The sequence below is a fragment of the Megalops cyprinoides genome, chromosome 7 (assembly GCF_013368585.1).
Source record: "Megalops cyprinoides isolate fMegCyp1 chromosome 7, fMegCyp1.pri, whole genome shotgun sequence".
NCBI classification, from domain to species: Eukaryota; Metazoa; Chordata; class Actinopteri; order Elopiformes; family Megalopidae; genus Megalops; species Megalops cyprinoides.
In genome coordinates, this window is record NC_050589.1 from 15,662,277 (window position 1) to 15,675,217 (window position 12,941).

Below are 12,941 nucleotides of genomic sequence, written 5' to 3' on the forward strand. Positions count from 1 at the left end.
TGCAGGAAAAACAAGTGTAGTTGATTGTTTGGTTTGATCACTTGTGACCTAGCCCATTCAATGCTTTACCCCTCATTTGTGTGTGCTAACACAGTAATGTGAATAGAAGTGAAGCACTGAGGGAGATTTATCACACAAGACTCCTGTGGATGTTTCATGTCGGCATGTTCTCACCAGGGGATTGTACATTCAGACATGGTATGTATTGGCTGGCCTTTTCACCCAGTAAGTGCACTGTATGTTACATCTTGTATTGATGAATGTTTCATTAAGGACAGAGCATGGAACATGTAATTGCACCTCTAATGCATGATTTGGACAAGAATTAATATTTTATTGCATTTGGACTGTCATGGCACTCTCTTCAGTCTGACAACATAATATGAGAGCAGTGAAAGTAATCTTTGGGCAGGAAATTGCCAGCAGTTACCTAGCAAAGGGTATCTTCTTGCAATCGAAAGGAGATGGGCCGTGTGCACCACAATCAACTGATCTGCATTTAACTGGATGCAAGTGTTGAATCCACAACGTGAGGTATGGATTTACTTTATTTTATATACCAAGTGTCTACATGAGTAATGGCAATCAATATACCCCAGCACACATTTCACGCACGTGCCTTTCAAAGGGCTTTAGCCTCCTTGTTCCCCTGCATGTTCTGGCATGTTCTGACAGTGTTACCTCTGGTTGTTCTTTGTGAGGTGAAGCCTTTTTGTCATTACTGGGATGTGGTTCCAGACAAACACTGTCCCCCATCAGAGACAGATCACAACATGAACAGATGGCTTGGATCATGCTTAGGCTAGTAGATTGCAAGCCCTCTCTTAAACATTCCCTGTGCAGCTGGTCAGCTGTCCAGCAAGGATAATGCTGTATATAGGCAATGAACATGCAGAGGAACTGTTTGGCTGTTTGAATTTTCCACTTTGTCTCTGTGTTTGAGAATATATGTGTATGTGGTGTGTGCACATATGTGTGTCTGTTTGGGAGAACGGCGTCTAAACTTTAAATTCATGTCGCAGCAGAATGTTATGTAGGTTTGTTTCATTATCAGTATTTCATAAATTGAATGCTCCCTGCTGAGAATGAAGGATTGACAAGCTGACAGCAGGTTGTCAAGGGGCAGGACTGATGACTGTCTCAATCTGCAAAGTATAAACACAAGTTCAGAAGGTTTCCAACCATGACTTCAGCAGTTTAAATTTTGAAATATCTTCGTGACAGGTCAGAGTCTAAAATGAGTTCTCACCTCGCTCCTGGTCAAGGTTGTTGAAATACTTGCGGGTATATGTCAAAGATAGCAGATTCTGTTTCCCACTCATAGTTTAGGTTGTTATAAATGCCTGGAAACTTGTGTCTGGGTGATTGCTGGTTATGTCGCTTCTTTGGCTTGAAGATCACTTCACAAGTGGTCTCTTTGTTGAACAAGACAAGGCCCACGTGGAGAGGAGCTGTGTGTCTGAAAACAAATCATATGTCATCATGATACAAGTTTTTATATTACTTTTGTCATACATAAATTAGGTCTACAACTATTTGGAATCTTAAAACTTCATTATTGCAATGTTTCTGTATATATTGTGCGTACCACTATGGTATGTCATTTTTTCAACATTCAAAAGAAAAGCGCAATCTCTTTTTGGCACAGTTAACTTCATATCTACTTTGCAATCATTTTGCATTCAGTTGTGATTGTGCAGTGTTTACACTTATCCACAGATAACCATTATTTGGTCATGTTTTTCAGTTTTGAAGCTAAGATGAAGTAATTCTACTCAAACTTACAAGACTGGGTCATTAGAGAAGCCCCACAGGAATGATCAAAGGGGATCGGAACTGAATATTCTCTGTAAACTGAGAATCCTTTTTGATTAGTTCTTAATTGTCAATTTTGATCAGAAATGCTCAGTCTTTAAATGCCACTTTGGTCTATAATATAAAATTGGTTCTCAAAGGCCAGAAGAAATAATTTGTTGTGACACCTAAACCAGTAAATCAGGTGTTTATATCCAGGTGTATCTAATTTTTTAAATACTCAAGTATGTTTTGTAAGTCTGGATGACCATATCCATTATGCACCGTCAAGGTAAATAATGAACAAAAACATATAACAACTCAAAAGATACAAACTCTGTATTTCTACTTTTCCAAGAAAAGATGTATCTGCTTCCACTCTTCAGAACATTCTGAAGCATGGCAGCTGGCAGAAGACAAGTCTAATATGGTGTATTTTTTTTACATTTCCTTATACAAACCTGCCACAGCACATTAATGCAAAATAAAAACTCCTCAGTCACAATTAGCCCAAATAACAGGTCTAATTTTAATTTAGTTCTGTTAGAGTTCATACATTTAAAGAACTCTTCTCTGCATTGATTGTACTGTCCCATGATCAATGTTTAAATGTGTGTTATTATGCTTATATTGGACTGCAATGTGTGAATGAATTCATCATCAGTTAGAGTCTAACTGTTAGATCACACAATTATCACGTGTGATGAATCCTACAATGAAACAAGGATCAAACTAAATCAAACTGTGTAAGGTACAGCTTTTTATTTACTGAACATATTGTATAGCATTAAAGTAACACTCACAAAATATTAGACAACAGAGAAACAGTAGTTTACAGTACAATACAAGTAGCTAAGGTCAGTGTTCACATCAGCAATATTAATGTGTCAGATAATGAAGTCAACTTATTATACAAATTATATTTGTGTGTATACATATACATAAGCAACAGGCATCAGAAACTACAGACAACAGATATAACTTTACTCCTGCTTACTGTGCACTGAACCAATTCCTAAATTTATTTATGGGAAGAGGTTAACATTCCACGCCTCACTCATGCAAAAGTATAATATATGCTCACATACTGCAGACATAATAACAATCATACAAACAAATTAACAAACATATTTCTAGTACCTCATATTTTACAAAATCAGTTATGACCACTTTCCTATTTCGCAATGTTGACTTTTTTTGTACAATTTGGAAAATACCTAGTATTATGCAAGATATATTTTGATATAGAGTGATAATTACTTTTTTTTTACTATTGCACATTGTAACAGATTAATATACATACTACTTGTATTTTAAGGTTTAGTTTAAGGCAGTATTTAAGGCTTGATTTCATGAAATTGAAGCTGAAGCCATGTTAATAAAATTTGTGGTGCTTTTCTATTTAAAAGTTGCTGAATTGCCAATTCTATTCCCTATACAGAGCAGTCCTTTTCTTGCAATCAATACTTATTACTGTGTGCTTTTGGTTTAATGTGAGTTACTGTTTCCTTTGCTTTTGTTTAAGTATACAAACATTATAATACAATATTCTTTTAGTTTTATAACAGATCTTAAAAATATTTTCTTCTCATGGTATATCCATTCCTTTTCATTGAAACTTGAAGTACTACGGACAGTCACACAACAAGGAACAAAGTGCTGTATAAAATGTATCACACAACCATACTACTATTTTCTAAGCTGAATGCTCAGAATCTTTCATATTTACAAAAGATTAACCAACTTCTCGTCTTTAGGCTTTACGTTATCATAACACAAGCTTGCTAATATATCATTCACAGTGTCATTGTCCCATAATGTCACCATTACTCTTCCAAGGCCTTATGCTTTATCTGTATGTAGCCTTAGAGCCAGACAAGCTGTCTGCCCCGTGTGCCTTTGGCCGTGGAATCTGTGTTGATTGTCTGTGTTTCCACGGTTGCGACTGTTTTCGCCGTCGTTCAGTCTGTACAATCGTCATTCATCCTTCAACTGCGGCCTTCCCCTGGGGATACACGCAGATTTGGCAGCCCTCACCGGGGGACAGAGTAGTCCTGAGACTATTAACCTAATTGCTTTACAGTGGCATAATGAATCACTTGGCATATCTCTTGCATGATCTGTCGAGAATTTTTAAAAAGAGCATATAGAATGGGATCAACAGCTGTTCTGGCCAATTCATTCGCTCACCCCATGATCGAAAGACTGCACACCCGAGACTTGCGGAGATGGGAAGCGCGTTCCAGACACGGCTTTATCTGGAGTCTGGCAGAACTTTGAAGCTCATGTAGAGAGAGCTGACCATCGTGGCTTCTTCGTGCAGGCAATCTTTACGGTCGGACGGGCCACGACACAGGACCGCCACCAACTTCTTAGGCAGCTGACCACTGAAGAGCAGGTAAATGCAAGGATTAGCGCAGCTGTTCAGGCTGGCTAACAGCATCAGGATGGTGAAAGCCGCGGCTGCAATAAACATGAAAAAGAGAGAAATTAGTGGGTGGGTTTTTAACTTTTCCTTTAGTTGTATTTGACTTGAATACAACTAAAGATTTCAAGTTTCAAATTTGCACGTGATACGATAGATTCCGATAACATGTAAATGTGTGTCTTGGTGTGATCGAATAATTGCATTGGTTACGTTTTTTGCGACAGCAATTACAAAGCAATCATACATGTACATTTCCATGTATCATGGAGAGTTGAAACATCCAATAATGAGAAATATTTAACAAACTGATATTCTTACTTTCAGTGGGGGCGTTTAGGTCCCAAACGGACCACAGCTGGACTGTGAAAAATGGAGCCCAGCAAATAATGTAGGCGAGCACAATCACAACCGTCATCTTCACGGTTTTGATTCTGGCTTTTGACACTCCTGCCACGCTGCTGGCTCTGGAGGGCAACGGGTGGGCTGCAGCGGTACCCCCTTCTTGGTGCGTCTTGATGTACAGGTTGATCTGGACGGCTCGGCAGATTCGCACCTGGCACACTATTACGGCGAGGATGGGCACAACAAAAATGACCAAAGTTGTCCAGGTCACATACGTTTTTAGTCCCCAGGGTTGTATGAAGGTCGCCCAACAGTCAAAGACTCCGGGAGAGATTTCAACCCTGGAAAAGATGAAGATCTGTGGGAGACTGCCGATGAGGGATATAACCCACGCCACACACACGGGGATGTTCCAGCGTGCTCGCCTTCTTTGGAAAGTGACCATGGGGTTGCAGATTGCCTGATAGCGGTCAATGGTCATGACGACAATCATGTATGTGGACGCGAACATGCCGACGACTTGCAGATACTTCAGTAGTCGACACACAACGTCGGGTCCAATGAACCTGTCCGTTATGTCCCACATCAGCTGAGGGCAAACTTGGAAAAATGCGACCACCAGATCTGCCACACATAAATGAAAAACAAAGACACGCATTCTAGAGACCTGTTTTCGTCTCTTCCACAACACCAGCAGCAGTCCAGTGTTCAGGATTGCGGCGCTCACGAAGATGACGCTCAGAAGCGCAATTTCAATTTTGGCCAGCTTCTCGTCTCTGGGCTGGTCTTCGGTTACTTCCATCTTGAGACTGAAATTACTGATGCTTAAGTTAAATGATGACATTGTTCAAGAAAATGGCATCAGGACTTCTGTTAAATTGGACGGTAATTTGCTGTGATGGAGTAGGAAGACAAAATGAATACATTACGTATATAATAGTTTTAGAGATATTTTTTTTCTGAGCTATTTTGTACAATTAATCTTTACTGTTTTTTCCACAATTTTCAAAGCATACGCTGTTAAAGCAAACTCACCAACACCAGAACGTATGAAACAGACATCAAAAGATGGTTTTGTTTTCTGAGTTTTAGCTTTAAAATTGTGAAACTGCATCATGTACCAGACAACTGACTAAATACTTTAAGAACATTCCAATCTTGAAGAACTGCAGAAAAAGTGAGACTTACTCCCTTTTTTCTTCCTTCTGTTTATGATGTTAACGGAGCAAGTGGTGAATTTTGAAAGCAGGCTGAACGTTTTAAAGAGCGGTTCCGATTGAGTTTGGGCAGCTGTTGCTTGTTGGGTTTTATTCCACGCGCGCGTGTGCGGGGAGGAGCTATCCTTCAGCACCACGTACTTACACAGGTTCACTGCTGCGTCAGGCAGTTGGCCATATCCGGTAGCACTACCAATACACAGAGGAGCGCACGTTTCGACACTTTTAGAGGCATACATCTAAAACAACCGACACACACATATATATATAATTTTTATCGAGTTTATTATAGCTATATTCATTTGTAAAAAACGACATGCAAACGTTTTTCTGCCTCCTGTTTATTGTTTCCCTTAATGAAGGTCGTTGCAAACTGCGAACTTCAGAGTAGAAATTATAATTACGAATATGATATGAGTATGTTTACGTTACTATAGACTACTTTGTGAAGTCCTTTTACTAGGTCCCTAATCTAGTTTTTCCCACATACAAGGGCTAAAAAGTTAAACTTAGAGCAGACTGTCACTAGACGTTTTTATTCGTAAATATGATTTTTTTTAAAATGAGTAGTATACAGTAGTAATCACAGGACTGATCTGGCAGTGAGACAGAAATTGTGGTCTAGGAGCAAAAGCGACCCGGTGTGTGGGAAACTGTCAGGAATGTAGCTGCTGTTTCATGGATTAGCCACCAGATGGCCACATCACTTCCTGTGTTCTCTATTTCTCATTTGTTTAATGTCTTTACCTGCATTGATTAATTATCATTTACACCTATGTTCTTTAAACCCTACCCTTTGTTTATGTCTTTGCTCAGTCATGCGATGCCATGCCTCGTGTGTGTGTGTGTGTGCGCGCGTGCACGCGCGCGCGTGTGTGTGTGTGTGTGTGTGTGTATGTGTGCACATTCTTGCCAAAGCCTGTTTGTATTCTGTGAGTCTTCAGTAAAGGTAACTTTATTTTTGAATCTGATCTCCTGTGTGTCGAGTCACCTCTGCATTTCGGATCACTCTGCTCCTTGCCACAGTGAACAAAAGCCCAGGAGAGACAGAAGAACAGGGCAGCAACACAGAAACAGGCTGGTTTACATAGGTTCACATGGTGAGAGTATGAAGGTGGTGAAATGATAAGGGCACACAGAGACAATGGTGTACAATCATAAGTGAAGTCCACAATGCTACTGTGGCAGTGTGAAACACTGTTAGCATATATATCTTCCTTCTAAATGTAAATATATGGTTATAGTAGTGATTAAGAAACCAGGCTTATAACCCAAAAGTTGCAAGGTAAAGTCCCAGGAGAGATACTGCAGTTATACTTTTGAGCTCTAACTGAATAACTCCTGTACATATGCACTGGTATAAATGAGTAGCTTATTATGTCAGTTAGCGTTTGCTAAGCCTATACATAGTAGAGAGTGGTTAGCAAAGCAATGTTGTAAACAGATGAAACACATGAAAAAGTGCAGGTGCATGTTTACACTTGCATAAACTGGTGCATCCAGCTTGGGGTAATTGTGTGGGGATTGGCTGGAGACTCATCTGTAGATCTTTCATTTTAAACTCAAAGTGTTCATAAAAGTAGGCAGGCCACATTCCTTCTTGTAAAAAGCCATTTCTGTTTATTGTATGTAATTCCATTCACTGTGTCTTGCTTCATTTGGTGAAGAAAGGAAGGTGAGCAGACCAGAAATTCATTTTCTTGCCATACAACATCCCTTGTCACTGTTCCACAAGAGTGCCTTTGCTGCTTTCTTTATACCCTCCCAATGTTATACACCTTTATAACACATGCAAAACAAGAGAACAGATTTGACCAGTATGATTTTATTCTCCTCTTGTTCAATAACAGTTAAGACTGGTGACTGCATGGCATTGACAATTCAAAGTCAGCAATGACACACACAGTTGGGAAATTCAATTAACTGCATGTTAAGAAAAAGTTCTAATGTTCTAAACTCTGAGACTGAAACCCAAAAATGAACAGATAATGTTGAAATAAAAACCAGGCATGCAAGTAAAAAAAGCTCATTACACACAATACAAGTGTAAGTCACCAGGTATTCTAAAACAACCATGTAAGTGGTTCTGAGATATCATATGTTGTAATCTGAATATCATAGAGAAAAATTAAACATGGCTTGTTTGTCTCTTATACCTCTTCTACTGAAGACACCAGTGAATTGGATCTAAGTGCCTTTTACCCACTGTACATTGTGCCTGTAGATTTCTCCCATGATCCTCTCTCCAAGGTCAGTCAGTTTCAAAGGTTTCACCGGGCAAGTGACATGCAAATGAAATAGATGATTCATTAATGCTTAGTGTTGTTCGGACGTTGAGGCGACATTGCCTTCTAATTATAAATCTCTTCCATAAGACAGGGAGATGCTGTGAGCTGAATTAATAATGACATATACAGTCAATAACTCTCTGTTACGTTGTGTTGGCACCCTGCTCTGGCTCTCAGCAGCCCCCTAGGTGTTAGCAGTGAGCAGAATGAGGAGGAGGGCCAATGAAACAAGTACATAGCAATTGCCTGCAGCTCAGCTTCAGGAGACCCCAGAGACTGAGGAAAAGGCCTCTGGGTAATGACCTGTCGACATGACCCAGAGCTGCTGCTTATGTCTACTCAGCAGTTACTCTTTTCACAGCTGGTTGATGTCCCTCAGTCTCTGTAGGATGACGCCAATCTCCTTGTCCCATGTACAGCAGTAAATAACCTGTAATGTACTCATAAGTGAACCCATCCTTGACTCTGATTTTAGCACTTTTCTCTTCTTCTGAACCTCACTCGGAGGGCGGTCAGGTTGTAAAGACTGGCAACACTCTCGCGATGACCTGCTTTTGAACCTGAGCCTCAGCAACAGCATTGAGCCTTTGATGAACTCATAATAGCCCAGGATGCTCAGCAGGAAGACCGTACTGGGTCTTCAAGGGCAGAATAACGGCAATATTATTGTTCCAAAATATAATAATGCACTCTTCAATAATTTTTAATTCAACTTTCCCCCGTTTATTGGGTCAGGATATCCCCCAGCAGCAAAGGTTGACATCAAAGGTTGGCAATGCGCAGAGTGTGTATTTACAATAAAAGAGAAAATAGGGTAACGTGTGCACCAGATGAAGATGGCGCATGTTCAGTGCACATTGTAGCCATTTCCAACAAGACAATATGAAAGAAATATTAATATTAATATTAATAACAATATTAAAGCTTTGTTGCAAATCTTTTTGAACTTACTCTACCAGCAAAGTACGGGTTACACTTTCTCAAGGGCTCAAAAAGAAACCAATAACATTGAATCATTCAGTTTTTAAACACTTGGCTATGCTTTTCTGTCAGTTCTGTCTGACTCAGGGAAAATTCCTGAACTACAAAACATAATGAAAGACTTAATATTCTCACTGAATAGCATTGCTTAAATGTACTATGGTGGCCTGATCCTAACATGCCTTTTCTTCCCTTGTAGAGCAGTTGATCTAAATATGAGCTGTCTGAGAAACCTTTGAATTCAACAAGCGGCTGTTGAATTGTGTCTATTATCTGTAAATAACTGTAATAAATTATAATACATTTTACCAGAAACCTAAGGTCCAACTTGGTGATAACTGGAGAAAAAAATCCCTGACCCAAGGAAAAGGTAGGTGAAATACTCCTCAACAACACTGGAAAGCTGTAGAGATAAAAATTAGATGTGTCCTATTCTCTCACAAAATATGGTAAGCATCAAACATCAGAAAAGCTATTAATTCATGAACAAGCAGTTTAAGGGGTTCTAAGGGATTAGATCTGCTAAATAAGGAGTATACAAATAAGTACATGTTTCCATTAATTAATGAATTACTTGATTCTTTAATAGGTAGCACCACAAGTACAAGTGTGACAGGTTACACTGGAACAAGAGAGAACCTGGCATATTGGGCAGATGCTTAGAATGCACTCTATGCTTAGAGTAGCCTTTTTGAAGTTTTTGAACTAGGAAGTTTTAACAGGATTAAAGGTAGGAGAGCACAGACTACTCGGATAGGTAAAGATAATACATTCAGGTACCTTTGTCTGAACAGAAGAAATCTAAATGAGCAATTTTTGGAGCTAGGTAATATTTGGAAAGCTAGCAGTAGAACATAAGACCATAGGTTGAAATGTAAATTTCAGTGTAAATTCTACATTGATTTTAGGAAGATTTTTTCATTCAGATTTATTAATGCATGAAATAGGTTATCAGGATTTATAGTGATAACAGGAAAACAGACCTATGTTCAAGACATGTCTTGACACAGTACTAGATAAACTCTAGACTATAGTAAAAATGAAGAGCCTAGCTTGGCCAAACAGCCTATTCCTGTCATTAAATGTCTTGTTATTATGTAAAAACAGAATTATAAAGTTTCAATACTGATGCATTAAACTTTGTACTTTTTCTTTATTATAACTATAGATTATATAACTGTATACACTGCAATAACTTCTGCAACATTGCTAAAAAAACTTTTTTCCACCTGGGCATAGAATGGTGACTTTATTTCTTGTAGGTGGAGAGCAGTCCAAAAAAAGAAGTCATTAAAAACAGTGTCTGCTGGAGTAGAGTGCACTCTGAGAACACCCTGAACCTTTCCAGGCATTAAGAGCCCCTCTCTCACATACTTAAGATTCCAAGCCTGAAGTGCCTTTTTACAGGTAAGTGTTAATGTAAACCACTTACATTCAGAGGAGAGCATTACAATCATTAGTACTGGTTAAAGGCATTAGATGCTGCAACTTTTTATTTTATTTACTGGGATCTCTCCCCTCCTCTTTTCATACATGCAAACAAAAAAAATGCTACAGCAGTCTGAAGCAGGCAAACCATTAGTGATTGAAAGACTCATCAATACCAGCTACTCCATTCATTTCTGAATAATGACTGAACCTCTTAAGTCTTTAAATGTATTGTCATTACAAGACTTCAATACAGTCACAATGAGATTTCTGCATCTCCATGTGAGAGAAAATCAACACTGAGATCAAGACCAGTCATTTCTACCATTGAACAGAGAACTCTGTGTGAGTATTATTCATACCATCATATTAATAGTTTTAATCCAACAAAACCTGACTCACCAAAGTCAATTCTATCAGCCTGCCCGTCTGTTTCATCATGAGTGAGAAATGACGCAAGGCGTATTGTACAATGCAGGGCAGTAAAGGAGGGCACCCAGTACTATACACTGGGCAGCTAGCTACAGAATTTAATTAGCTCAAGAAGCCAATCTTGCATTAGAAGATAGATTTAATTTATCGAATAACGAGCATGTCCATGCTAGATGGTTAAGTTATTTATGTAGGTAAGTTGGCTTGCTTATATTTGAGACTGCCTCGACTCAACTCTTAAGCTAGCATGCTAGAATGCATGTTTTAAGTGTGCCGTAATCATTATTTCTGCAAATGTTCTTCAAAAGTAGGAAAACTATTTATTTCCTACAGTACAAAATGAATCTAAATGTATTTTTAAGCTGAATGCATTTCTAGATTGATCAACACTGTTAGAATGTAATCTAGCAGGGTAAAAAAGTATGTATGTATGTATGTATGTATGTATAGGCCTGGAAGAACATGTCAGTGTGCCGAAAGACTCCTTCCTCTGGGTAGAGCAGGGGGTCAGCAAGGAATAGGAATACAACAAACATGAAATGTGATGGAAAGTGTTTTTCTATGCATCTATGCATCTTGGTGTACACCAGTGAATGAAGAAGAAGAACATCCTTCTTAGTCATTTATGACAACAAACAAAAGAACATCAATCAATATCAAGCAAATTGATGAGGAGATGGCTAAATACCACCAAGTAATGTTAAATAAGCAACCATGTTCTAAAGAAGAAAAGGAATCTATATGTCTCTGTATGTTGAGAGAGAGTACAAATAGTTTATGTTTATAGATTCTTTGACCTTTTCATCCTTGCAAAACCTTTCTTTGGCACCATTTCAAAATATCCCTACCATAACAAACAATGCTGCTTTCTCTCACTTGTTGGTATTGCCAGGTTCTCCACTCCGACCATAAATAACCACTGCTAGCTGGTCCTCTGTCCACATTACTGCATTTGAATCTGTAAGAAAATGTTTTCAGTGTATAAAAAGGCTGAGTTACTTAAATCATAAGTCAATAAGTACACATTTGCAAAATAGGTAACATTTTAATATATGTAACAACAAAGAATAAACAACCCCAATGAAGCAAATGGTTGAATAGCTTTTAAGAGATTCATGCATGGAACAGCTTACATTAACTACATTGACTACTTGTAGTGGAAGACTTGTGGTGGAAGCTGAGGCCCTTAGAGTGTTCATGGCAAGGCTTGACTAGCACTCTCTAAACAAAATGATGCACTCATACCCCTTTTCCAACGTATTTCGAGGGCCGGTTCGGAGCCAGTGCCTAATCTTCAACCAGTTCTTCGCGTTTCAGCCAGCTGAACTGGCTCTCGGCCAGGAAAACTGGTTCAAGAGCGGCACCAACTCTTTGCTGGTCTAGAACAAAGAACCGCTACATCAGGGGCTGGGGGCGGGATTATCTTGACCAACTAAAACTTTGTGACCGCCATTTTTAAAAAAACAGAGCTAGTGTAGCGTCTCATCTAGTCAGATGGCCTGAATACCCTGCTCTTTTCATAAAACTTTGCATTCTTATTTGCTGTAAAATACTTTCACTACATGTGCATGTTAATGGAAAAGAATGCAGTGCTGTAAGTTTTTCAATGAACCAAATATTTATTTGGTGAACTATGCTGAGTGATATGTACTGAAATTTTCTTATTTGAAAGAAAATGGTGGTACCTTTAAGATGATTTTTGTCAATGTGTGCTGAAGCTCAGGCCTGGTTTTTGGGGTGCCCACTCTGACTCTACAGAAGGGCTGCAAGAGTTACACTCCCCTCCATTGTCCTCTCAGCTAAAAGCTGAAGTGTATGTCCTCTCAAATTTCACACCTGCAACTTGACCCCAAAATGGTGTTAGATTTGCATCAGTTACCACCTGCTAAACCCACATGCACACTGTTTTGTTACACTGATCTGATTTGCATGATGGATTCCAGACTACAATAAGGAAATCCTCAAAAAAAAAGGAAATCCTGTTTCATTCAAAAATGAAACAGATGTGGGCTTTGTTTTCTAGGCCACTCA

General features: G+C 38.9%; 1 protein-coding gene across 1 annotated transcript; it reads right to left on the reverse strand.

Moving 5' to 3' along the window:
* Positions 1–4,048: 4,048 nt before the first annotated feature.
* Positions 4,049–5,796, reverse strand: LOC118780598 (vasopressin V2 receptor-like). Its single transcript, XM_036533186.1, has 3 exons — positions 5,753–5,796; positions 4,541–5,457; positions 4,049–4,257 (listed from the first exon to the last, which is right to left on the reverse strand). The coding sequence occupies exons 2-3, from the start codon at positions 5,406–5,408 to the stop codon at positions 4,049–4,051; spliced, it is 1,077 nt and encodes a 358-aa protein (XP_036389079.1). The 5' UTR covers positions 5,409–5,457; positions 5,753–5,796.
* Positions 5,797–12,941: the final 7,145 nt, after the last annotated feature.

Excerpts from the sequence above, each read along its gene's own strand:
- LOC118780598 (XM_036533186.1), bottom strand. The coding sequence starts at position 5,408 with ATGTCATCATTTAACTTAAGCATCAGTAATTTCAGTCTCAAGATGGAA. Across the intron at positions 4,258-4,540 it reads CCTAAACGCCCCCACTGAAA|CCGCGGCTTTCACCATCCTG; the intron begins GTAAGAATATCA and ends TGTTTATTGCAG.